The 27,275-nt window shown below is 35.1% G+C and overlaps 3 protein-coding genes across 3 annotated transcripts in view; 1 reads left to right on the forward strand and 2 right to left on the reverse strand.

Annotated features, from left to right (window-relative positions):
* Positions 1-2,006: 2,006 nt before the first annotated feature.
* LOC100177735 (plectin-like) lies at positions 2,007-10,969 on the reverse strand. The gene is made up of 9 exons (XM_002120008.4): positions 10,828-10,969; positions 6,695-6,822; positions 6,506-6,626; positions 6,036-6,116; positions 5,409-5,476; positions 4,618-5,035; positions 4,319-4,557; positions 2,750-4,076; positions 2,007-2,656 (listed from the first exon to the last, which is right to left on the reverse strand). The coding sequence occupies exons 3-9, from the start codon at positions 6,612-6,614 to the stop codon at positions 2,409-2,411; spliced, it is 2,490 nt and encodes an 829-aa protein (XP_002120044.1). The 5' UTR covers positions 6,615-6,626; positions 6,695-6,822; positions 10,828-10,969; the 3' UTR covers positions 2,007-2,408.
* LOC100180084 (transient receptor potential cation channel subfamily A member 1 homolog) lies at positions 8,176-17,854 on the forward strand. Its single transcript, XM_026833652.1, has 27 exons — positions 8,176-8,377; positions 8,472-8,784; positions 9,123-9,297; positions 9,351-9,451; positions 9,511-9,663; positions 9,723-9,937; positions 9,998-10,179; positions 10,855-10,987; positions 11,137-11,320; positions 11,680-11,787; positions 11,852-12,032; positions 12,087-12,253; positions 12,326-12,539; positions 12,803-12,918; positions 12,976-13,191; positions 13,375-13,618; positions 13,701-13,902; positions 14,215-14,270; positions 14,329-14,493; positions 14,549-14,812; positions 14,969-15,159; positions 15,191-15,433; positions 15,799-15,999; positions 16,393-16,581; positions 16,637-16,734; positions 16,961-17,111; positions 17,316-17,854. The coding sequence occupies exons 1-27, from the start codon at positions 8,244-8,246 to the stop codon at positions 17,622-17,624; spliced, it is 4,905 nt and encodes a 1,634-aa protein (XP_026689453.1). The 5' UTR covers positions 8,176-8,243; the 3' UTR covers positions 17,625-17,854.
* Positions 17,690-27,275, reverse strand: part of LOC100185652 (double-strand break repair protein MRE11) — a 14,631-nt gene continuing 5,045 nt past the window's right edge. Inside the window, exons 2-17 of the mRNA XM_009859606.3 lie at positions 26,454-26,500; positions 25,705-25,801; positions 25,358-25,528; positions 24,999-25,086; positions 24,560-24,701; positions 24,236-24,350; positions 23,499-23,684; positions 22,624-22,879; positions 21,865-21,985; positions 21,359-21,462; positions 20,967-21,101; positions 20,342-20,466; positions 18,633-18,728; positions 18,306-18,421; positions 18,077-18,156; positions 17,690-17,929 (exon numbers count right to left, since the gene is read on the reverse strand). Coding sequence (XP_009857908.1) covers positions 17,900-17,929; positions 18,077-18,156; positions 18,306-18,421; positions 18,633-18,728; positions 20,342-20,466; positions 20,967-21,101; positions 21,359-21,462; positions 21,865-21,985; positions 22,624-22,879; positions 23,499-23,684; positions 24,236-24,350; positions 24,560-24,701; positions 24,999-25,086; positions 25,358-25,528; positions 25,705-25,801; positions 26,454-26,500 — 1,909 coding nt within the window. The 3' untranslated portion in view covers positions 17,690-17,899. The remainder of the gene's footprint in view (positions 17,930-18,076; positions 18,157-18,305; positions 18,422-18,632; positions 18,729-20,341; positions 20,467-20,966; positions 21,102-21,358; positions 21,463-21,864; positions 21,986-22,623; positions 22,880-23,498; positions 23,685-24,235; positions 24,351-24,559; positions 24,702-24,998; positions 25,087-25,357; positions 25,529-25,704; positions 25,802-26,453; positions 26,501-27,275) is intronic.

Consider the following 27,275-nt stretch of genomic DNA (forward strand, 5'->3'; position numbering starts at 1 on the left):
GCTTTAACGGCCAATCGCGGGGCCTGACTGCTGTAGTCTGTTGTAAGCTGCACTGAATACGACTTCACTATAAAAACATGTAATTTAATAAAAACTGAATAAAAACGAATGGCATTAAAGTACACACTAAACTGTTAAACCACATAAACCACAACTAGATACCACAACAACTCGATACAACAAAAACTCGATACGGCTTTCACTCGATAAAACAGTTCACCATTAATACAACCTTTCGTCCACACGATACAACAAGAACTGCCTCATACACCTAAAACTAGAAGGATGAAAAGTGCGCAAAGCGTGACACGTGACAAGCAATTCGGCTAACGGCAGTGACAGCAACAAAGGAACACGTTGGAACGTTAAAACAAGTGCGGGAAACAAGTCGTGCGTGAATATCAGTGATAAGGAAAGCAAAATACTAGGTCAAATAGTGATAAGGAAAACACAAAAGAACACAACTAGTGAGAAGAAACACATTTAAAACTAAACTAATATACAATACAAATACTACGTAAACAACAAAAACAGTGCGCGTGTCAATAAACTAAGTGCTAAACCCACGACATTACAACTGTTTTTTGCCGTTTTTATATTACCTACATATATTAGTAACACGTGCACCCATTATAAATGCATTGAAAGAGCTCACTCGCAAACTGTTAACGATACAAAAATTGACTAACTACGCCAATGTGAAATACATTTAGCAAACCAAATTAACTTATGTAAATACTTAAACACACGTACGCGGTCGTCAATATTAACGTTTACCACGAAATATGACGTCTCTGACTACGAATAAAAAATATTTACCACACGAACGCTGCTTCTGTTTCCTTTATAAAGATTTACAAACGAGGTATATGAAACAGAACACCCGTGTTATAACGACTGCATGTCGTTTTCAGGCCACGCAAGGATACAGTTTGTAAGTCATTTCTTGTGTGTTTATTCCACTGTATCCTTTTTGTTATCCCAGCATCTAAGTTATGTAATAAACTTAAAGTTAACATTTCTAAATCGGTCAATTAGAGGTATAGCCTAGGCTCCTTAAGATAAGGATTGGGACCTCCCAGCATACGCGGGGTTTGTAACTTTAGTCCGAGGGCTGAACCAAAACGACGTCTAGAGTAGCTAGAGACATAATCTTGGTATCTATATTAGAGAATTGAGGATGCCGAGTGCAATAATGATACTTTCAACACCATCCGAAGTCATTTCCAATGTTAAAAATTATATTTTGTGGTCAAATTACTGTTCATTATTTTGGCTATTTTTGCGTTCAACTCAAAACCAAAACATTTTTAAACAAGTCGAAGCATGATAGTGTGCACTTACTGCATCTAATGGTTGTTACCTATTATCGTTTGTACTGTACATTTTGTTTGTTTCTCATCAGAAGCTGTATGTAGCTGGCGATTTGTCCAAAAGCACAATTGGAATTAGACGCTACGAGGCTAGGGATAGTGTTCCACCTACTGCGTCAGAATGACTTGCAAGCCGTGACAAATTGAAGCAGAACAACTTATCGAGCGACACCTATATAAGGGCAACAACTTCATACGCTTAAGTTAACCCTATCAACCATAATTGCTTTAGTACATAAAATAGAAATTCTATTACAGTTCTATGACTTTTCTCCCTACCATTATTTTGAACGGAATGACTTCTTTGTTTAGTAGTTTAGTTAATGTGTGAATAAATTATTCAACTATTTGTTGTTGTGTTTTTGTTAGAAGGTTTAAGATGTTATAGTTTTAACAGATTTTCAATGACAAAATAATAATATATAAGAACAGTAATTAGCGTACTTTACATAGTCGTAAAAATACTTTCGAATAACCGTGTGACGTTTTTGGTTATCATCAATTGAGGTACGGACGTAAGAACGTACAGCTGTCCTATTGTTCCCCATCGTGTCCCATTTTTCTCCTTTTTTCACCATGGTGACGGATATTTGTATATAAGAATAATGTTAGAATTTAACTCTGACGCACATGCAGTTTATGTGTAATGGTCATATTTAATTCAACATTCAAAATGTACTTAAACAAAGCTTCTCCGGATAGAAAGAGACACTGCAAAAACAACAGTGCCTTGGATATTTAGAAATGGTGAGAGCGGTCAATGTGTGGCGCCAAAGAGCTATGGAAAGTTAAAAACTGACTTCGTAATCTTTAACATAGCATACGTATAGAAGGCCTATAGGGTGGGGAAAAAACTTGAATAAATTGCGTTTAATTCATGTATTCCATTTCCGTAGGCCTATACACGGATGTAGTTAGTTTTCACAAGCAAAAACTCATAGAACGGAAAGTTAAAAAAAGCTTTAGTAAAATATTTACAGTTTGTTTTTTCAAGTTGGTTTATACAGCATAGTTAAAAGAAGCTGCCACCCCAATTTACTTTTCTTTAGTTTTCAAATTCTCTGCCGTTTCCTGATCGATTACGTCAGCCATAACCGCTTGATTTACTGACATATGCCTCTTCGTTTTGGGATCCACGATAATTATTTTTCGTTTTCTGTAAGGCTCCTTCTGCATAGATGCCATTGGTGCTGTGTCTTTAATCGGGAATAAAAGCAAATCCCCGTATTTACGTTTCTTTCGAACGCAGCGTGCCATTAACTCCCCATATGTCAAGTTCATCTCTGAAATTAAAGGTTTAGAAGAATAAGGCTTTCTTTAATGTATACATACTTCAACGAGTTATAATTTGAATAAAAAAAAAATAATTTAGCTACCTGTCGATGGGTCGTAGTATCCTTTTATTTCATTGGTATTTGATAAAATTGACGCCAAACGTTCGTCGAACAATCCTCGTCGCATTGCTATACGAGGAGGTATCCTGTATCCTGCTATCGGATCAATGAGGCCGCCGGTTGCTATTTGAGCTTCTAACAAACGGATTCCATAACTTTCAATTACCACACCACGATGCATTGCTTCAAACAAAGATATGTATCGGTTTGTGCCAGGTTCCGTGTAGCCAATGGTCGCTTGCTCGGCACGCTTCAAAGATGTAGCAAACTGACGGTTAACAAGCCCGACGCTCACTGCCCGACTTACTGACATTTTCTTACCCGACATTGGGTCTATGATGCTTCCTGTCGCGGCCTGTGCTTCCAGTAATTCTAATGCTGTCCCACGCCTTAGTAGTCCAACATCCACAGCCTGAGATATCGACAAAATCTTATGTGTAGTTCTGTTCCAAACACCACCAATTGGGTCCGAACCAACTAAAATAGGTTGGAATATATCTCTTAACTGCTCCTTGTTAATTTTACCTGCTTGAAAGGCTTCAATGACAGGTGCTTCAACAAGATCAGCATCTATTAAATCTTGCAATGTTACTTTCTTTCTAAATGCACTTCTGAATGACAACAGGTCCGGTTGATATTGATTTAAATTGTTTTTGGGTTTTTCCTCGATGTATAAAAATTTAAGACCTGTATCCAAATCGCGAATACATTTTCCGAGAATATCTGCATAGCCCAATCGTGTCTTTGTGTTGGGATCAAAGAAATCATGTTGATCATCAGTTGTCATCAGTACATCAGAAGTCTCTTGATCAATTAAACCTTTACTGACCGCTGTTGTAAGTGAATAACGTTTCCCTGTCCATGGATTGATAACTCCACCGGTTGCCACTTGCGCTTCAAGCAATCGCAAACCTTGGGCTCGTGGAAATATACCTCGTTTCATGGCCGTGTTTAACGAAATACTCTCTCCTGTTCTAGGATCCAAATATCCGTAAAAAGCTCCTTCTGCTGCGATAAGTGCCGTTTTATAATGCTCATCCACTATACCCAACTTCACGGCGTCCGTGACAGAAAGCTTAACCCCACTTCGGGGGTTAACAACGCAACCTGTAGCAGCCTGTGCTTCAAGCAACGATATTGCAGTTTTCTTGGGAATTAAACCTTTCTCCACAGCTTGACAAATAGTAAGTTTATCGCCAGAAGTAACGTTTATGATTCCTGCTATCGCTTCTTCTCCGTTGGCGACTTCTAAACTTTCCATATCTTCGTCTATACTCGACGATGCAGAGGGATCTCCAACACTGAGGAACTGTTATATGGATATAATTATATTGTATAGTACTGTGGGGGGAAATGGGACACGGTTACCATATAATATCAAAATATCCCGATCGTGTTTTAAACAATTAACAACGGTCTATATGGGTGTCGTGAGAATAGGGCTTTATAATTCTTTGAAAATTCTTTGCTTGCTACCAATTGGGACCAGACAATAGAATTAAATGATGTCCTATCTTTTCCAACACTGCTATAAATTACTAAAATATATACCTTTTTCTGATAAGGATCGTAAAAAACATGTTCATCCTCTTGTGGCTGTGAGTGACACCGTCTTATCACTTCAATTTTGTTAGGAACCTCTTGTTTCTCATTCGCCGTTGGTAAGCTTTGATTATTTTGAATATCTTCCATTCCTCTTTTCTCAAAGATTGGCGCAATACCGTGATCGATTCTTAATGATAATGTTATTCCACCAATTGAATCACTCGGCCCAAGCGGTGTGATTGTTTCTGAGATATGTATAATGATTAGGTTTATACTAAAGTAACAAACTTATAGACGCGTCTTACCGGATTTCGTCCGAGGCATTGTGTCATTTTCTGAGTATTTATTTTTCTCATCACATGCGGAATATGCTCTAGGGATTGGTTCTTGAGGACTTGAAGCAGTTTCTTCTTCAACTGATGATCCCGGTGTATCTAAATGTGGGGTTGCAACAAATGCTTCACATTCCGGTGCTGCACTGTTGTTGATGGGTACAGATATTACTGTTTCCTCGGGTGGAGGAGTTGGCAATCGACTGTTTTCTAGAGTTCCTATTTCCAGAGCACACGTTTGATTCGTTTCTTCAGCTTCCTCGGTGTGTTCTTTATCGCTATGTAGTGATGTACCGTCATCTTCATCAGATGATGTACAAGGCAAGTCAGATGAGCTGCTGAGTTGCTTCTTTTCAATTGAATCAGTATTGGAACTAGTTTCATAGATCATCTGCATTGGAAACAGTTTGTAATGTTGTAAGTTGTGAAAGGTGCAAACTATACACAAAAACATAAGCTGTATAGTAGAGTGGGAAAGATAGGACACCTTTTCAATCTATTTTCTCGTCTCATTTAGTGGTATTAGTGGTAAACAAAAAACATTTTAAGAATTATAAAACCGTATCTTTACAACTCCCATTGTTTATTGTTTTAAACGCGATCAGTATATTTTGATATTCGGTGCTAAAAATGTCCCGTCTTCCCCACCCCACTATATATTCTAATTGTTAAATTGGTTTATTGCGTTTTGTATGCACACTTTTATAAACACAGCTACACGCACAATGATTACATTTTTTCCACATAAACCTTCATACACTCACCCGATCTTCCTTTATTTCTTCTACCTCTTGCTCGATTTGATGAATAGACTGTTCGTCCTCTTTTGCAACTGTTATTAAAATTTATTTTATACAATTTTTATTACTGTAAAGGGGGGGTTGTTATACCTTTTCATTCCATTTTATCGTCTCATTTGTTAGTAAACAAAGAACATTGAAAAGAATATATAACCGCATCCTCACGACTCTCATACATCGTTGTTAATTGTTTAAAATATTAGGAGGATATTTGGATAAAATGTGCTTAAGGTGTCCCGTTTTACTTAAGGTGTCCCGTACCCCACAAAACTGTCCCGTTCAAAAAATATATATATTACTTTGCCATTTACTTTTTGGCGTAAGGGCAAAGTGGTTACAGCGATATCTTTATACGTATGGTTAATCGGCTGTCACCATTGTGGGTGGATATGTGTTTTTTAGGAAAAACTGTTTGCCCAGAAACTTAGTAGTTATTTATGGGTTGCTTAAGTTTTCAGCCATGCAAAACAAATCGCCGCAAAACTACGTACGTGGTTACTCGTAAGCTAGCCCGAGGTGTATGTCGAATAAAATGTATAGTGAATAAAGCTACTTTAGCCATGCAAGAATAAAGAAGTTTCTATATATTACCTGTGTTTTGTATAGGGAGAGATTCGTCATTCTGAAAATTTCCTTCGTTACTTGTAGGAATATCATGACCTTTGTTTGTACCTTTTTTTATAACAGTAATAAAAAGTCATTTTTATAACTTTTAATAAAGTTGGTTATTTTTAAGTTTTAAAATTGCACCGTATAAAGTTGTACAAAACACACACACACATATATAAACGCCGTTAAAATTGACAATAGGTTTACTGCAATTTATAACTTATAGTGAATATAGGTTATAAACCGGCCTCTTGCACATTGGTTATAGCGCTCACCTATACCAGAGGATGTGAGTTATACTTTCATATATTATCATGTTATCATATATTAGTATATTATATTTAAATTACTCCTGAGGTATAAATTATTGAATTAAAAGCAAACCGTGCAGCACTTGGCAATAAAATCATAAAACTACAAAGTGGAGTAAGACGGGACAAAAAATAGTAAACCTCGGTGATTCTTCCACAGTAGAAATGTTATAACCACAATGATCACGACAAGTTCAACAGATAAAATACAAACAGCAGCAAGGATGCCAGGAGACATCGGGAGCGCCATGCTGGTAGAACACTAAAATGTATTTTAAATCGTTATCTTTTGAAACTAGAATATATACACCAATGTTGTACAACGTATACCTGTATGTGCTGAAAGTTGTCGTTACATCGAGTTAATTACTGTTAGGTAAATTTCTGTGACTCGCTTGTCGTGATCACCCAATTACAGTATCTAATTGACGTGTGCGTGTTTCAGCACTATACATGTTCTGTGGTCAGAAAATATTCAATTACAAAACGAACTTCCTATATAGCAAGACTAGAATACATTCAACTTTTTTTTCTTCTAAATTTCTTTGTTCATATACAGCAGGGTGGGGGAGGATGGGGACACCTTGGGCACATAATATCTAAATATCTTGATCGTATTTTAAACAATTAACACCGATGTATGGTATAGTCGTGAGGATACGATTTTCTAATTATTTGACTGTTCTTTGTTTACTACCAACTGGGACGAGAAAATAGGATGAAAAGGTGTCCTATCTTTCCACACCCTACTATATAAGTTTGACCATATTAGCTATATGTACAAAAACTGAAATTTGTTTCACCATATTTCGACTCTGCCGCATATACACACGCAAATAACAATCCTACATTAAATTTAAACTGAATCAAAATGGTAGTCATAGAAATCTGCATAGCTGTAATAACATTAACCACCACAACCCACGAATGTAAAACTGCCTGCAATTTCATCATGTTAGTATATACGTACTATCCCCCAGAATTCAATCCGACTGATGTCTTTGGTTTCACACACAGAAATTCTATCTATCGCCTTGGGGCTTTATTACGTTTTGTGCAAACCGGTCAGTCAGCTTCGCTACGTCCTTAATTAAGGCAATTAAAACACGTGTTTTATCCCAGTCACCTTTTTGAACTCAGTTCTTAACGTCATACACAAATATCAAAATTACAACGAAATTAACTCGTTAGCTTATACTGTATTAACGTTAATGTTGTAGTTTGTTATGTAATCAACAGAATATTTACGTCACAAATTAATATATTTTGATATTTCAAGAAACCCATCATGTTATTAAAGTACAGTCTTTTATTTTATAAACGTTCTGCAAATTCATTATCAAGTGGACGAATGTTGTTGCCTTTATTATTTATTTTAATTTAATTGCAGGGCAGTTCTTTAAAACCATTTACGGCCTAGCTTAAAATGGGCCTTTTGAAACTGGGAATTTTATCAAACACAGTACGGGTAATTAATTAAACAATTACAACGATTAATTAACAGGCATAGCGTGTGGAGAACAAAAAATGTTACGTCATTCAGCTGTAGCTTTTGGTAACCACATTATGCCTTAACTTGAATGCGCGATAATTCGATTTTTGAATTGGTGCAGAACGCAACCTAACAATAAAAGCCGAAATAAAATATACTGTTTTCAGTTTAAACCATTTTCTATCGCAGAGTTTGTTTCGTTGATTTCGAGGATGTGAAATTATAATCCAAGTTTTTTGTATAAGCAACACAGTGTCAAGATTTGTCTATTTTTTTAAAAAATGACAACCTAATGTTACCATGTTACTTCATTGTTTGTGTAGAAATATACTAAGACAGAGTAAACACGCTTGAATAAATGTAAACTGTTACAAAGTCTAAAGCATTATGTCGTCATCAGACAGAGACGAGCGAAAGAAATGGAGACCGTGGTCTTTAAATTCGGATCAAGATTATTCCAAAACACCATCTGTTCAATTGAAAACATATAATAAACTTGATTCAGCTGATGCACCGGTTTAGTAAGTACTAATTTGATATTAGATAAACAATTGTTAAAACTCCCACATATTTAACTAGAATATATACCAAAATTTTATTGTATACCATTTACAGTGATGATTCTTATACGGACCCCTACCAAGAAAATACATACGTTAATGAGATTGCTGGTAGAGGCATACTGAAATCTGAAGGCAGCATTGATAGTGCAAACGACTCAGGGATTGTTGAACTGGACGTGTCAAGGTTAAGCCAACTACCACGTCGCAAAGTCGAATTTCCTCCAATGGGAGACGGAGATGATGAAAACAACGCTGCTTTCCGTAAAGCAACTGAACGTAAGAAAAGTCAGTGGGATGAATACTTGGTGAACGTCGATGTAAAGAGGTCGATTGCTTCAGGGATGTTCAAAGTAACTTTGCATCAGGTAAGTACAACTTTAATACGGGCATCCTATTGCCTACCCAATGCAGTGGATTCATACATCGCTTGCGGGTTAACAAATAACCAGCAACTTGTGTGTGATTGTATTTTATATTAGCCTATTTTACAACATATTAGTGACGACTTGGTTAGCAATTACCCGAATACACTCATACCCGTCACAGCAAGTTCGCAATGATTATTTCATGTGGGTGAAGTCCGGCAGCGTGGCACGCCATGGGACTTGGTGTTTAGACCAAAATTGGCCCATTACCATGTATTCCGCGATGATAATCGTAAATACGCTTTCACAGCAAAGATAACATATCTTCCAATCTGCAGCTTGCTAGAGATGGTGAAACAGACACTTTAAATAAAATGTTACAAAGCATTCCGGAGATTCAAAGACGACGCCTGGTTAACGCATCAACAGATGACGAAGGAGCAACGGCACTTCATCTTGCAGCGCGTCATAATCATTATAATGTTTGCGAACTGCTCATCAACTCTGGCTCAAGTATGTGTTGTACCAAAGTAAGAAGACTCGGTTTAATTTTGTGTTTGTATCAGACGTGGATGCACGGGGCGAGGGTAGGGCGACACCTTTACATTTCGCAGCTCGCTACAAACACAAGCAGAAGCGAAGTACAGATGATCCATACGTTAACGAGGTTGATTTGTCTAACTTAAAAAGATAATAAATTACATTTTAAATTTGTTTCTTCCACAGCAAACAAAGGGAGTCATCGCACTATTAGCTGAACGAGGTGCTCACATTAATTTTGTTGACATTGAAGGTCAGACTCCTTTACATTCCGCAAGTATCAAAGGCAACCTTCATGCTGTTCGTCAACTGCTGAAATGTCGTGGATGCGGCATCGATGTATGTATACGGTCTACCTAAGCAATTACGCGTAACCTTCCAATACACTGTCATTATAGAATACCGACAGTCAGGGAATGACAGCACTACAGATGGCTGCTACACATGGCCACGTGGAAATTGTTCAGTTGTTATTAGAACAAGGAGCAGATTTCCAAATGTACGATAACGATCTAATGACAGCTCTTCACTTCGCTTGCTCCGAGGGAAGCATAGATATTGTGAGGCAGATATTAAGAGAAGGGGAACGGGCTGGGAGCATGGGTCTTGTTAAGTACGTTCATTGCACCATTTTCGAATAATTAAAGAATATTATTTTTTTAATATGATTCAGGAAAATGATGATGCGGCCTGATGCGGGAAAGAACACGTGTTTGCATGTGACTGTTAACAAAGGACATCGTGATTTAACATTAGAGTTAATAGCGTGGTCGGGCAAACTAGACGAAGTTTTGCAATTCGTTAACCTGCCAAGAGCTCACAACGTAACGCCGCTACATATAGCTGCATCGCAAGGTAACATAGGACATCAAATTATTGTAAACGACCACGTTTATACGAATCGTTGTCAAAAAATACACTGGTGCTAACATCGTTGGCATGTATATGTGTGCAATAAAACACAAGACAGTTTTATGGCGGCCAAGCGTTTCTTCTATTCTTTAACAATGAAAAAACGGCAATACATAATCATTAGGCAATTCCACCAAACATGGCGTTTAAAGAGGATGGGGTGAGTTGGGACACGGGGCAAAGTGCGACACTTTTTTAAACCCCTTTTTACGAATATCAATTTAATGATAGAGGAACACAAATGTAATATACAGTTATATAGTACAAGTTGCTAACTACGAGTTGCAGAATACTGTTAATGTGAATATATATATTTTAGTTTGGTGTCCCATCTTACCCCACATTGTAGTTTTTAATAATAAACCTTGAAAGGTTTGCTTTTAATTTAATCATTCATACCTGAGAGATTAATTCAACATAATATACTGATTTAACAACAAGATAATATAATAACAGTGTGTTTTCGAAATGGTAAAATTACATTTGGTGTGCGAATCGGTAAATAAAAGGTTCTTAATTAATAAAGACCCAGTAGTAGTAGTAATTCATGGTGCCTAAAAAACGCCATACATTTTAAGTGTCCCGTCTTACCTCACACTAATATATATTCCACGGTAGGTCACATGGAAATAACGAAGCTGTTGATTGAAAGTGGGGCTCGAGTAAATGCGAGGAATGACAGTTTGGCAACTCCACTCTTGCTTGCTGCACAACACAACAATTTCGCAATAGTGGAATTACTCCTGCAATAGTAAATATTCATTATTAAAATTCTTGCTATGGAACTGTGGCCTAATTATTTATTTGCCTCGTAACAAAATCGATTGGTTATTTTTGGCGGTTGTCGTGTTTCTAAAGGGCTGTGAGTTGGGGTTCATTAACGTGGAACCATATTTTTAGCAACGCCGAGTTGGAGATACGAGATAAAGACAACCTCACTCCACTATTGATCGTTTGTAAACAAGGCCATTTGGAAACTATATCATGGTTGGTGGAAAACAATGCAGATGTTACCGCTACGGATAAAAATGATAAGAATTGTTTGATGCTTGCTGTTGAAGATAAGCGAACATCTGCTGTGCAGGTATGATTGTAGATATTATATGTTTGCCTTATTCTGTACATTTATTTAACATTTGTCTGGCGCTGTGGTACAGTGGTTAGCGCGCCTGCCTGTAACACAAAGGTTATGGCTTCAAGGCTTGTTGCTACCACCTGTATTGGTATACGTGTCCTTGGGGCAAGACACCTAACGGCGATTGCTTCAACCCAGTGGTCGTTTATGGGTTGCCTAAACTAAAAGCCACAAAAAGAAAACAATCCCTACAAAGTTACACATGGTAACTTGTAAAGTTGTATTCAACGTGGGCACAAGGTGTATGAAACAGACATTTTTTGGCCACACCCGGACAAAGCCACCTTCATTGATTAATTCATTAATAGGAACTTTTGAGATATGAAGCGGTTCGCAAACTTTTGGAAGAAACTGACAAAAATGCAAACAGCGTGTTGCATCTTGCAGCTAAAAAGGGGTTTCTTCCTATTATAAGGGTCAGTATTAATTTTAATTTAACATTGCACTTAAAGTCAATACACAATCAAATGCTGATTTTAGATTCTACTTGAACATGATGCAAGAATTGATCCAAAAAATGAAGATGAGTCAACACCTGTGCATATCGCTGCAGCTCATGGTCAACATATGGCATTAAAGGAATTACTTGATCATGATAAAACCATGATCAACAGTTTGGATGAAAATGCAAATACTGCCTTGCACCTCAGTGCAATAGAAGGTATACAATTTCTTAGTTAAACACTAAAATAACTATTTAGAGATGTTTGCTAAGGTCACACCACCTGCATTGAGGTTCTGCTTGACCACGGCGCTAATGTTGGATTGCGCAACACAAAACAATGGACGGCACTTGATTGTGCTTGTAGCAAGGGCTTCGAATTAACAGTTCAAAAACTTCTACAAGCTCAGTCTCCATTAAACCCACTGAGAGGGGCAAGGGTGAGTATGATTAAACAAACATATTTTAGTATTACAAACTTTATAATCTTACGGAGTGGTTTACTCTTGCAGACAACACCATTACACCAAGCTTGTGTCAACGGGCATGTTCATGTCGTGAAGATATTATTGGATTGGAGAGCTGATGTAAGTTATAGATTGGTGGATGGAAGAAACCCATTGGATTGCGCAATTGATGCAGATAAACGTGAATGCGTGCAAGCAATAATTCAACACAGCAGCTGGAAGAATGCCATGAGAAACGGATACACTGATCCACTCACAGGTAAACTGAATTACAACATATGTAATGGTGACAGCGATTAGGAATTTTGAGATGTTTGCTTCAAGACACTTATCAACAATTGTTTCACACCTAATTGTTTTAGCTGGTTGTCCAAATTTTTCGTCATATAAAAACAAATCTCGCCTAAAAAAGGTATGAACTTAGTTATTAAGGTGTATAAAGACACCATACATGATAAACAACAGTTTCATGCTATGTGAGGTTAAATATCTTTAACAAATTACCGAACATCATATTTACAGATCTTATCGTGACCCCAGTACGGAAACTGATTGTTAAAATGCCAGACATGGCAGAGCTTGCATTCAGTCGTTGCATCACTGACAATAAGAAACCACCAGATGATCTCAGTTTGGAGGTTTGTATCCTTGCTTTGTTTAATTATTTAAACATTTTATTACTGATTAATCTTCAGGTAAAACTTGATTATGAGTTTCTTGATGATATGTATACTGTAATACAATGGAATGATTCCCATCATAACGATCATGATGATGATTCCGGGAAAAAACCTGTCATCCCAGAAACTGGGTATGAAGCTTTCAACGATCACGGCAAACTCACAAAAAGTGCAATCACTTACACAGAAGATACAAGTGTCTTGAGGCACAACCATCCACTGAGTATCATGGTAAACAATGTTCTCCAATTGTAACAACAGTCATTAAAACATGGGTGTCCTGCCTCACACACCTCATGCATGCTTACAAGTAGCTTTGCAAATTTTCTTTTCTTTTTGTTAAAATTTATAAATTAGACAACCCATTGGTGACCACTGCTTTTACAGTTAAGCAATGTTGTTTAAACTAAACAGGTGAATCGAAAAAGAGAGCGCCTTCTACAGCATCCGGTAGTAACAGCATTGTTGCAATACAAATGGAAGAAGTATGGTGGTTTAGTTTATTACAGCAGCCTCATATTTCTCATGCTGTTTGTTGGGCTTCTAAATTGTTATCTTATATTCATTCCTCCCCCTTATTCAATTGATTATCTTAAATCACTTGGCAATCGCAGATTTTATGGTGAATTTACAGCAGATCATATCAACAACTACACAGGTTAGCTTTACCCTATGCATGAACTACGCATGAAATAATCATGTTTAAACAGAAAGTGGTTTTAAAATATATTAATTAATAGCACCAGAGACCTGCTTCAGCCTGCTGCAATCAGGCGCGGAGTATAGAGGTTTTGAAAACAAAAGTGAATCAGGAAAACCTTGCCTACCATGGTCACGTACAAGCACCAACTCCCATCTCTTCCCTGATGCTGGTCTTGATGGCAACTTCTGCAGAAATCCAGGAACCCAACTGAAAAAACCTTGGTGTTACACCAACTACAGGTACGACCAAAATTATTTAAAAATGTAAAATATTAAATAAAGGTAATAAACTAATGATTAAACAATCATTCTACCAATATACAATAGTAGATTTCTGCTACTTACATGGGATTGTGTGTTTCTAAAGAAATTTAACAGTCACTGCTTTAATTCAACAACTGATTGTTCAAATCACAGAACATAAAACACTATTAACGACAAAAAATTGTGATTGGGCAATAGAACAACTGGGTTATAATAACTCGTCTCATCACGCATAGATAAACATGGGATATAATGATAATTAATTTTTTTCACCATGTATATTTACAGTGACACAGATGCAGCTTTACGTACCAGAGAAGCATGCAATGTTACTTCATGCCCAAGTTAGTACTTTCTGTGTTTATATTGAAATATACAGAGTTTAATTTCATTTGTTGTTAGTTTCTGTGAAAGGATCTAACGTCCCATTGGGAGCAACCTGTCATTTTCCATTCAAATACAAAGGGGCTGAGTTTACAGAATGTCTAATTCATTCTACTGGAGGAATTTGGTGTGCTTACACATATGACTTTGATACAGACGTAAAGTGGGGGTATTGTTCAGAAGGTAAAATATTATACAGTGTATCTTTAAACTGATTATTTTTTTAAATATCTGACAGAGGATTCTTTGTGCAATGTTGCGAAAGAGCATAAGAAGCCATGTGGTTCGCCTGGAACAAACAAACTGAATTGTGAAGCAAGAGGTTGTTGTTATGTTGTAAATGATGCTGGCAAACCAACGGAGTGGACGGAATGTTTTCAAAAACTTGACCCATGTAGTGACAGAAGTAGTTACTGTCCAGTTTACAAGCAACAAGGTCTTTGTGAAAGATCAAGAAGTCAGATGGAAACCAGATGTGCACTCACTTGTGAATATTGCAATGGTGAGATCGCTAATTAAATTCAACACATGTATCCTCATGTAGCAAGTATTATAATGTGAATCGCTTAATCCACTTTGTATGTAATGATTTTATACACTTTGTGCCCACAATATGAATAATTGTGTAAAATATATAAAACAAATTTTAACATTGCAGTGACAGAAACTGTTAGAACACGGAATATCAGGAGTTTTTGTACATCATGTCTGTTTACCCGGAGCAAACATTCGATTCAGCGTGGGAGTCAACATGTTACTACATTCTTCCAGGGGCACATGCAAAATGGGGGGACGGCTGTCACTTCATCAAAGTTTGGCAGGAGCCAGCAAGAATTGCTTTGCTTGTTTTAAGTCTTATTAATCTGGGCTTACTGGTAAGAGAAAACTAGTAACAATTTCAAACTATTTACCATTATCTAAACAGGTGATGCAAGTTTGGAACTATCAGCTGGAAGCATTTCAACCCGTCTTCTTCCTTGAACTCATTTTGTTTGTGCTTTGTCTTCTCTTGTCTTTGAACTTCAATGAATTTGATCTAACATATACAAGAGAAATGTTGTCTGAACAAGAAATATATAGACCGCTAGTGGAAGCATTTCAAACAGAAACAGGTCTTCGACAGGTAACTTTTGAAACTAATGAAAGAAATGTTAATCGAACTATTATTATTTTCACTATTATGTTTCAATAAAGGACCAATAAATCAATTAAATATTTTTCCTCACTGCCTTGCGATATAATTCAATACAAAGTATGTCAACCGGATATAGTGTAAGGCTGTGGTCACCTGATATCAATCAATTACTATTTGAACAGTACCTTTTGTTTTTAAACTTTTTGTCACGCAAACTTTTTGATGTTTTGCAAAATTATTTTATTTGTTCACAATTAATTAAGCAATTTGGGTTTTACAAATTTTCAATAAATGAAACAATCACTTAGGCAGGTTTTATATTCTTTTAAACAATTCATTTTACTATTCTTCAGAATTGGCAATGGCAGTGTGGCGTGATGGCATTATTTCTTTCATGGATGAATCTTTTGTTGTACATCAGAAAAATTCCTTACCTTGGCATATATGTTGTAATGTTCAATGATGTATTCAAAACATTTGTTAAATTTTCTCTTGTGTTTCTGTTGTTCATATTGTCATTTGCCTTCACCTTCCACACATTGCTGCAAAATGAGGTAAAATGAACATTTTTAATTTAGTTATTCTTTTAAAATTTGAACTATATAATACATGGTAGCACAGGGTTAGCATGTATGTTTTATAAATGAAAGGTAGCAGGGTTGAACTTAAATGCTACTATCACTGTGGGAAAGTTTATTCTTTGGCAAGACAAGCAACTGTAAATACCCTAACCCAATGGTCCCTAATAGCTGTCCAATTTGGTAGCAACAGGTCAAAATAAAATTACCTAAAAAATTTTATCATGATATGAAGTGGCATATCCAGTAAAGCAGGCGTGATGTGTTTGAAGCCACCACATATGAGCCACAATACGGCATTCGTGTTATAACTATGCGTTGCCCTACTGTGCCAGATAAATAACGATATGAACCTGTTTTGGTTGTTAGCCACAATTTGAGCAGTCATTCAATGCAATCTTAAAAACAACGGTCATGATGGTCGGTGAAATTGATTTTGGTGGAATCTTCTTTGGAGACCAAGTTTCTTTCTCAAATCAAGTTTTCTATAAAGAAGTGACTTATCTTGTTTTCAGCATCTTTATTATCGTGATGATGATTATAGTCATGAACTTATTGGTGAGATTTGTTTATTGATTGCCTCTAACTATATTCTAATGTTATCTATGAACAGGTTGGTTTGGCTGTTGGTGACATCATAGAAGTGAAAGAACACGCAACGTTGGAAAGACTTAAAATGCAGGTTGAACTTGCACTGGAAGTTGAATTCAGGTACATTATATAAAGTTTGATTTTCTGTAAAATACATAATTTTGCAGTTATAAAATAAAAACGCAGAAGGTATTGATGCCACTGAGTAAAATACCGCCAGGCATGGTATAAATTACAAGCCCAAAATTATTCTGCGTGTTGGTAGCCTGTAACAAGCCCAAAATTATTTTGCGTGTTGATAACCTGTTACCAGATTAACATACTTACTTTAATCAATTATTTTCAGTGTTCCAAACTTCTTACGTAAGAAGTTTGTAAGAAAAGAAGAAACTGTTCATCCAAATAAATACAGAAAGAGCAACGCACTAAAAAGAGCTTTGCTGCAGAATCAAGATCTTTCATCTAAGAACATTGCAAATGCTATGAACCCTAACAAGGTATTACAAGTGAAACTTTGCAGGTTTACTGTATTTTTTTGCTGTACAGCTGCTTTGGTGGCCGAATAAATAATCATACTCTAGTTAAACAAGGATTGATTCCTATGACAAAAGCAGTTTTCGTGTTACTTCATATTATTTACCAAATTAGTTAAGCGAATTGAATATAAAAAGAGTAACTCACATTTTAATTTTCGTTTCCAGTCACAAACTGAAGAAATTCGCGAAAATGTAGAAAACTTGAACCACATCATCAGATCTGTTCGTAATAAAACTGGTGAAGTGGAAACTTTGGTTCGCGAGTTAATCGCAGAATTTCGCGAGACAAATGGAAATGAATCAACAAACATAGAAGACAAGCTCAGCAAACAAAAAGTAAAGATGTCGAAAAAAAAGAAAAAAAACAAGTCTGCCAAGGTTGAACAAGAAGACATACCAGTGGTGCAGGTTTTAACAAAACAAGGATTTGACGACGATGATCAAATGTACGAAACTGTTTTGAACGATGTTTAAACATTCAACGCTTTGTAAAAAAAGACTCTTGGCATTTGTAAAATACATCAATAAACACAAAGCAATCAATAACAAGAATTCAATATTTTAATTGCGTCATATTACAACCATTGTAAATATCTTTGCTTCAATGTGAAGAAGGAAACAAAACAATGTAAATTATTATTTGTGTACATTTCAGCCTGTTGATGTAGAATTAATAGAATTTAACAAATAAAAACCACAATTGTCGAAATGTAAGTTTGTTATCAAGTTTATTGCCCGCCTGAATGATCTCACAACTTTGCAAATGGGTTTCCATCGTCCTAAAAATATTAACATTTCTTTAATTATATTATCATTATAATATTGAACTATTTTGATGTGTTTATCAGAACAATAAACAAGATTGCTAATGTACATAAATTAATAAATGTCATTGATTCAATGTTATGAAAAAAAGATTAACTTACATCAGATGATATGTAGGAGACTCCTTTATCTTGACTTCGTTTACTTAGATTACTTGTAATGTTCATCTTTTGACTTTCACCTGGATTAAATTGGTATTTTACAATTTCCAAGGACAGTTTAACCAGGGAATATGTTTAAAAATGAAATTATTTAAAAATTAAACAACAATATTACTAGAATAATTAACAAAATAAAACCAAAGGCATTATTTGGTTCCAACATATTTACCTGGTCGGCTGTTTCGTGATGAAGAAAAGTAATTAGATAAAGAAGCTGCAGGTGAAGTTTTAGTTTTGCCACGAGCACCACCTCTGCTACCTCGAGTTTTTCTTGCACCACGACCACTGTACAAACAAGAAAAAGATAGTTTTTTATACTAGTTTAAAAATACATGCTTAAATTAACTATCTTACATTCCAAAAATTTAAGGTCAACAAAATGAAGGCTGATAGTCAGTGGCAGTTGTTCACATAGAGTGGTTATGCAGAATTCACAATTGAAAATAAGAAGCACTTAGTTAAGAATTTTTGGCTTTTAAATCAAAGTGAAACTCACCGTTTAGGCTTGGGTTGCACAACAGGTTCAGGTATTTCTTCTTCTTCTTCAGATGAAAAATCGTTAGAAGAATCAGCACGCGATCGTTTACTGAAACTATATATTTAGAAATAATATTATTATGCAGTTTTAATTTAAAGGGCCTAAACACACTCAAATGTACATCACTTTAATAGATAGAGTGTGTTTTTCTAATTCCAACGACACCTTACTTGTTTTAATCGGTTCTGTATAACCAAAGATATTCCAGCTCAAACACCGTGAAATTCATAAAACTGATTTGAAAGTTGCGTGGCGAAAAAATTGAGAAGTGTACTACCCACGTGACAAATCACGTCACAAAATTGTTGAAGCGTGGCCGCTCTCATTCAGAAACACTGAGAAAGGCGAGAGACAGTGTTTTTAGCAAAAAATGAGAGAACAAAAAAAGCGCAAAAAAGCACAAAAAACGTTTCGCTTTTACGAATGAATCAGTCCTGTGACTAGTACGTTCCTATGTCACAATCACGAAGCTCGTAGTAAAAAAAGGATAGCGCTAGAGATCACTGTTTGAGGACGAATATCTACGCCTATACTGGACCAATTTTAATAAGCAAAGTATTTTTGGAATCAATAAAACAGTCGCTTTATGAATTTACCATAAAAAATAAAAGTGACGTGGGGTGCGCTGTAGCATAATTGTTTAGCGCGCATGTCTGTAACACAGGGGTATTGGATTCAAGGCTCGTCCATGCTAGCATTGTGAGTATATGTGTCTTTCTCTTGGGCATGACACTTAACGGCAATTGCTCTAACCTTGTGGTCACTAATGGGTTGTCCAAATCGTCAGCAATACATAAAAAACAGCCATCCAGAAAGTTACATTCATGACTCTATTTAAGCTAGCACAGGGTGTATGAAACAGAACACTCTTGTTATAAAAACTGTCATTTTCTGGGCACACGTAGATAAACAAGTTACATTTATTCATGAACCAATATAGTAATGAAAACTGCTGGAAGCGAATAAGTCATGCAATGGAGCTTGAGGAATTGAAAAAGTGCATAAAATATGCCGAAGACATTTTTTTTAGCCTAACACCCCTATTCGAACGTTTGTCTTAAAAGAAATACAAGGTGCTGTGCATAGTTTTGACACCTGGCATCTGGCAATAGGGTGTGTACATGAAAATGTAAGAAAGCAAAATTCCCACCAAATTCAAAGTGTTACTATAAAAGTTTGGTAAATTATCTTTGTGCTAAACTTGCCAAGTGTAAACAGCTGTGGTAAGGTGTGTAACATTCAAAGGAATATTAAAATCCTGTTAAATATTCATTTTTGATCACATTTTTTTCAGCTAGAAAGAACTACTGTTGTTCAAATCAGATATAAACTTATTGGCAGCAATTAAAGCAAACATACTGAATGTATGTTTATAATATGTATATAAAAAGGACATCATACTAAGAATCTTCTTTTGTATGAAGTGGTGTATGCCTATATAGTATTCAAATAGTTGATACTGTTACCAATATCACAAATTACGCTTCGCTTTTTTCCAAACGCGAATAAACAAGTTGGTCAGATTGGTTACGACTTCAGTTAATTTCAAGTCTTGTTTCATATCTAGCTTTTTAATAGTACAGCTTGTGCAATGCATGCAACAGCACGAGTATCAAAGGTCAAATCTGCTTTAACCATAGTATGATGATAAATAATCCCAAACTCACGCTTTGGTTCTTTCAAGAATTTCTTTCAGCTCTTGTGATTCTTTTGTTGATGATTCTTTTAGTCGTTCGGTTTGGTAACTTTTTATTTGTTCTTTAATTTCATTTTGATCCAAATTAAATGTTTGCTGAAAGAAAACAAAATTAGGCAATTATTAAAATCCTATTCTTATGTATCTTATTGGCTAGAAAAATAAAGAAACGAGTGTCGCAACCATTCACCGCAGTGGTTTATAATTAAAATAAAACACTAAAATCTTCTTGTTCTCATTATAGATTCTGCTTTTAAGCAAGCTGTGCAAAATAATAACTTAACGTAACTTAACGATCGACGTTCAACATAAATAAAATGGCCAAAAAGGACTTTGGCAACGCATATAGGATGTCTTATAACCGCCTCTAAAACACTTAATTGAACTATTATTCGAATTCGAATATTCGAATATTATTCGAATATTAAAGTATAAATTCGAATATATTCGAATATTTTCAGTATTCGAATATTAAAGTATAAAATTTAAAGTTACATAAATGTTTGTTCTATTTCATACTTTTTACTACATTTTGTTAAAAAAATGTCAAAATGTCATTTTATGCTAATATTTTATAAAATACATCTTTATCTTACTTCTTGTAAATAGTTTTTGGTCTTTTTGATTTGATGACAACATAATTCTTTGATTGCGTCTTTTTCTTGTTTGGTAACAAACTCTGACACAGCTTGACTTACACCACGCGCACTCAACACTTGCATTTGCTCTTTCTAAAGACGAAAAAATTGTTAAAAATACGATGAAGTGTTCGGAATAAAGGAGAATACAGATCACTGTTGTCCAAGTGTGGCAGGTTAGTCACAGGTTATTTGTCATTGATGGTTTTTTCTATTTTTACTTTCAGTCGTAATGGCTACACTAGAACAGAACAAATGTGAAATCTTACATATGTGATAAACATATAAAACAAACCTGTCTATTTATATATTTTTAATAATTCACACAAAACAAACAATAGCTTTGAAACCTCATCTTTCGAATTTAAATATTCTTGCACAAGATCTTCCATTTTCACATTTTCAACAACTTCGGCTCCTATCAAGTCATCCATATCTTTTACATCCAAATCATCTGAAAGCAACATATTTATTATACTTTCTTAGATATTCCTACCAATCACCCGGTAAACAGAACAAATTGGAAATACTTTGTATTCTATTATTATTCATTTATCTGTATGTGTATGTGACCAACCATCCAGAATTATAAGTTTAGATTACAATTTGTGCTGGCTTTACACTTACAAGTGACCAATAATGCAAGTTTGTGGAGCGATTCCGATTGCCGTATGATCCTAATACTAACCACTGAATTTGTGCCTACCATGTTACAATGGTAGCAGCATCAAGCCTCTAACTCGTTAACTTAAGATTACAAAACCGGGGCGCTTGATTAAAGGCTCTACTTTACGATATACAAACATATTAATCTCAATACACGATAGTATTCTGGCAAAACATAAATGTTATTCACCCCGAATTTTCTTCACAGACTTTTTAAGGAAATGAACGATATTTTCTGGGTTGGAGACTCTGTCTGCAAACTTTGCACCGAATCTGTACGCATTGAATATATCAAATCCACTGTAGTCAACCTGTAAATGAATAAAATTTAATAATTTTAATGAAAGATTGTTTTAAATATAAATGTCGAGCGCCATAGGACAATTGCTTAGCGGTATACAAGGCTTGCACCGGTACTATTGTGGTCTTGTATGCCTATGTATTACAAAACATCTAATAACAATTGCTTCAACTCAGAGGCCACTAATGGGTTGTCCAAATTATCAGCCATACACATACATAAGCACAAAAAATCCATCAATAGTTACATTCGCGGTTACTCAAAGGCCGGCACAAGGTGTATAAAAACAGAACACCCATGTTATAACGACTGTCGCTTTCTGGCCACATGAGGATAAAGTAATTTACATTCATTTAAATAAAAGTTTTCTGGAAAGTAAAATTAAACTTAGAGTTATTCTAAAAAGGTAATTTATAAATTCCCATTTTTTGGTTCTTTCCCATGCCTGGTAATTAAAAACACCAAAATAGCTTCAAAGCTGACCATAATAATCATGGGAGATATCATTTCTATTATTTAAACTCATTCTAAAGGAGCTATTCCAGCAATTTAATGGTACTAACGTTTTAATGCCATAAGATAAGCCTCTTTATTAAAATATTCAAAATTCTCTTATTTGAATTAATAACCAATTAGAACCAAACTTACTCGGAGTCGAATGAGGGGTTTACGTGGTTGCCGGGGGTGACCAGATTTCTGACTTTGTGCTCGTAAAAGCAGTCGCTCAACAACTTCCTCACAGTAAGCTTGTGATAAGGCTTCTATTGCTTCTGGTGAAGACCCCGCAGGTGGGTGAACACCATCAGCAAGCGTGATATTTTCAACATACAACTGACGTACAGTTTTTAGAGGAATAATGTCCGTTTTCATTTCACGCCCTCGAATTTTCACGACAGCTACTTTTCTGTTACATGAACACAAACTATTCTGTTACATGAACACAAACTTACATGATACTCTGTTACACTTACAAAATAATTCACCAACGCCGTGGCAATGTGGTGTGCCTGCCTCTAACCACAGATATTATGGGTTTACACGACAAATGCTTCAACCCAGCAGTCACTTATTTATTGGTTGTCTATATTGTTGTCACCCATTCAGTAAAAACACACCAAAAAGTTACATAGTTGGTAACTTGTTAGCAGGCACGAGGTGTATTAAACAAAACACCTCGTGTTATAATACCTGTCGTTTACGGGCACGGGAAAATGAAGTAAGTTACATTCTTTTATTCATTCAATATTTTGTTATCGAAAACAAATCTAACAAACTAAGCCTTTTTTGTGAAATAGTACTCTTGTCATGAATGCATTTTACAACACAAATTTGCTAACAGACAGCTCTATACTACGTTACAAAGCATAAAACAAGAAGATGTGGTAATCCTTTTCCTTGTTTAACTTTATTCTTTATATATTTATATATATATATACTGTAACAAAATCACCTAATATTTAATTGTGACAAGTAAAATAAATATAGTAAGTAACAAACAAATAAACAATAATAATAAACCTTACTTTTGTTTTGATTCCCCTTCACATAAAGATGTAGCAACGGGACTTCCCGGTTGCATGACGAAGAATCTTTTGATTGGATTCCACTGCGGGTTAATTAAACATTCGTGCTCGTGGCCCCAGATGATTAAGTCGAAGAAATCATCAAGAAACTGTTCTGGTATGTAGTTGGTTGCTCCGTGTTTTGACCTTTTAAGTATCACTTATTCATAAAAATGTGGTAAAATATGTATAGTAGGGTAGGGGAAGACGGGACACCTTTAACCCATAATATTCAAATGATCCTGTTTTAAACGATATAGCGTTCTATAGGAGTCCTGCTAATACAGTTTTATAATTCTTTGATTGTTCTTTGTTTTCCACAAATTAAGCTAAGAAAATAGAATAAAAAGATGTCCCATCTTCCCCTATCCTACTATACTGATTACACACCACACCTATATACACGCACAGAAGCACTTGACATAATTTTAATCTAATTTTTAATCAACTACCCTACAGTTCACACTTATAGTGACGGTCTTAAAATACACCCACAATTTTCAGACTTTGAAGCAAAATTTTATGAGCTGCTTTCAACATTATTTGCCTATGTTAGTCCATGCAGCACAATACTGCTCAAGTAGAAAACCAACTCTATGCAACAAAAAAACTTTAACAGAGAGCTAGCCAATTTTCAGAAGACAGGTGTGTGTGACATTGATATTTTTGGTTGATGCCAGAAGTTTAATGGTTTTCACCTGTTTTGATGAAGAACAAAGACATTAAACCAGTCATCAAGCGATTCTTTTGGTCGGAGCATGGTTACAAGGTGATTCAAAAATAAACGATGCAAGCGTTCATCTCTCATGGAACCTTTTTCCAAAACAAACTATGATTCTGTTTAATTTATTCTCACAAGCATAACCATGGACCATGGGTTTGCTATTTCTCTTCCCCATATTAAATTTTACTGGTACTATTTGCAAGCATAAATCATAATCATACCTTATTCTCGTGATATTTACGGTCAAATAGAAAACCAACTCTATACAACATATGACATTGCAATAAACACAACTTACCAAGTCCATACAATGCAAGCTTGGTTGTTCCTTTTTGTAGCAACACAGGAGAGAGACTTATAACATCAAGCTTTGTTTGTTTTCCAAAGTGATTAAGAAGACCAGTGACAGATAATAAATCAATGGCACTTAGTTCTCCAGCCTTTAAAATGAACAATAGTTACAGAAAAACTTTGGTATTTACAGTACAAACATTAAAAGTAACCAAAAACCGTTTATTTTGATATTTCAACAATTTTATGAACAAACCTAATATTGCTATTTTATCAAATTTGTTTTGCCTGCTATTGTGAAAACCTCTTATTTGATGTTTTAAATTTTCTGAATTGGTATTAAAATTAAAAAGAAGAACGCATAACTGTATTTTTAACCTTAACTTTAAATACTTAATAAATGAATTTAAGCAAAGCTAAAAGTCTATTCAAAGAAAAGTGCTTACCCCTGATGGATCATCATGATTGCCATGTATGGAAAACACAGGTAGAGAAATATTAACATTCGGATTTTCATAATTAACACACGTTATCCTGTGACAAAAATCGAGGGTCAATCATACAAATGTATGCTACATCTACTCCTACAGGTTACAGCTAGGATTTTTACACATTTTTATTATATTTAGTTGAAAAAAAACAGTTATTCTGTGACTTAGAACACAAGGTTCACTTTGACATTTCATCACTTAAATTCGTTAAACATTGAACTTTAAAAAAAAAACAATTAAGAAATCATCTCAATGTAAATGCAAAACAGATCAACCAGACATTCTATGCTCCAAGTTAAATATTTGTCACTCACGAACTTGATGTGTGGCCAAAATTCACAGCTTGGTCACTAACCACTTTGACACTACACGGCCGATCACCAAGACAATATTTTTGAAACAATTCCATTGCCGTGTGCAGTGTTTTTCTTGAAGGTTTATTTTCGTGAAATAAATCCCCTCCAAGTAAAACGAAATCAACATTTCTAAATAAACGTTCGTGTCAGTTTTACCCACAGCTATTTCAGTTAATAAGTTAAGTGTGTTTATCTTCTATCTATAAAGCGGGCTCTAACTGATAAGCTACAGTCATTATGTACAATCCTAACTAACTAACCACAACGATATTAGGTAAAATAATAAAATCCCGAAATTAATCTACCTTTCTTTGGCAATTGTAAATATTTCTTCTAAAGCAACAAACGAATCTTTTCCCCTTTCCCCATTCTTCTCTATATATCCAAGATGAACATCACTTGCTAAAATTTAAACACAATGTAAAACCTGCTAATACATTTGAACAGAACATGATGCAACCTACAGTAATAATATTTAGAATCCCCATTAAACTTGTTTCATGTCTTAGACACATAGTAATGGTTGTGTTAAAACTGTTAAAAAAAGTATATTTTATATTATTATAAGTATACCCAATGGGACTAAGGGATAAAAAAGCAACTCCTGCCTACATGCAGGACATTTCACATACTAAAGATCCAACACCATCAACCAGAACTGGATTCTAGTTAGAAACGACTGGAATAGAGGATTTTGGTTCAAGTTGTTTTAAGTATATAAACAGAGCATTCCAGTAATTTAAGCCAACCAAAAGTTTGTTTGTTTTTAATTTGGTGCTTTGTTAATTGAACTAATATAAAAGTTTCATCTCTACAAAAAACAGACCTGTTATTAATAACGATATTTTTAAATGGGCACATCAACGAAAATTCAAAGTTTGTGTATTGATAGAAATGCTCAAATAAGATTCAAAGGTTCCACCAAAGTTTCAAAAAACGTTCAGAAAAAATGTTTAAGAAATTTGGTAGTACCTTTGGAACACATTGGACCATCTCTATCCATATACAAATTTTCATTTTATGTTGGTATGCCCTCTTAAGTTATATTTCTCACCAACTAAAATGCTCATGGTATTCTCATCATCCTGTACTGTTTCACACCTGAACATAAAGAAGTGTTAACCAATACTAGTTTAATTTTAGTGTTTTATGAATAATTTTTTAGGTTTTATGAATTGCTTTATTGAATAAAATTTAAATTTTATATTTATTTTTTTACAAATAAAATTTAGGTTTTATTAATTGCTTCATTGAGGCCAAAGTTAGTATAGACCAAGTTAGGAAACGGATTGTAAAACAACGAGTCTTGTTATCCATTGTCTCGCGTCTATGACGTCATAGTCGCCACCATTACGGAGCCCACGGCATAGCATTTTATCATTGCTGGGTGCTGTTTTTCGTTTAAATATTGCGATTTTTTAAAAACCAAGCACTTCTGCGCGTAAAAATGGCTTTCTACTAATGTTATATCTTATCACAATAATAAACCTCACAAAAATAATCAACTTTTATTGAACACTCAATCGATTCAAGAGTAAAAAAACAGAAAATATCAAGTTTACTAACCAAAAACATAAAAGAACGTGTTTAAAATATAAAAATACAAACAAAAACGCATAACATTACCATAAACTGTTGTATCTAGCTGCAGTTTTGCATGTAAATTGCCGTGATTTTACTTTTTGGCTCACAAACTCAACGCGTATACCCGGCAACGAAACTTAAGGTATCTTTGTAAAATTTGCCTAATATCGAAGTGACATTGAGGAAAACAATACTGAGTTACTATTTTTGGTCCTCTGCTTGAATTAGTAAGCTACCTTTTCTGCGTTCCGGGTCTTTATGAAATCGGAAAACGCGACACCTTATCTGCTAG

The sequence above is a fragment of the Ciona intestinalis genome, chromosome 3, assembly GCF_000224145.3.
Source record: "Ciona intestinalis chromosome 3, KH, whole genome shotgun sequence".
In the NCBI taxonomy this organism is placed as follows: Eukaryota; Metazoa; Chordata; class Ascidiacea; order Phlebobranchia; family Cionidae; genus Ciona; species Ciona intestinalis.

Bases quoted from the DNA above. Each gene is read 5' to 3' on its own strand.
- LOC100177735 (XM_002120008.4), bottom strand. From the start codon at position 6,614: ATGGCGCTCCCGATGTCTCCTGGCATCCTTGCTGCTGTTTGTATTTTA. The intron at 5,477-6,035 runs GTAATATATAGA...TTTTAATAACAG, and splicing joins TCTCCCTATACAAAACACAG to TTGCAAAAGAGGACGAACAG. The intron at 4,077-4,318 runs GTATATATTTTA...TCCATATAACAG, and splicing joins ACGATCCTTATCAGAAAAAG to TTCCTCAGTGTTGGAGATCC.
- LOC100180084 (XM_026833652.1), top strand. From the start codon at position 8,244: ATGTCGTCATCAGACAGAGACGAGCGAAAGAAATGGAGACCGTGGTCT. The intron at 10,988-11,136 runs GTAAATATTCAT...CCATATTTTTAG, and splicing joins GTGGAATTACTCCTGCAATA to CAACGCCGAGTTGGAGATAC. The intron at 11,788-11,851 runs GTCAGTATTAAT...TGCTGATTTTAG, and splicing joins GGTTTCTTCCTATTATAAGG to ATTCTACTTGAACATGATGC.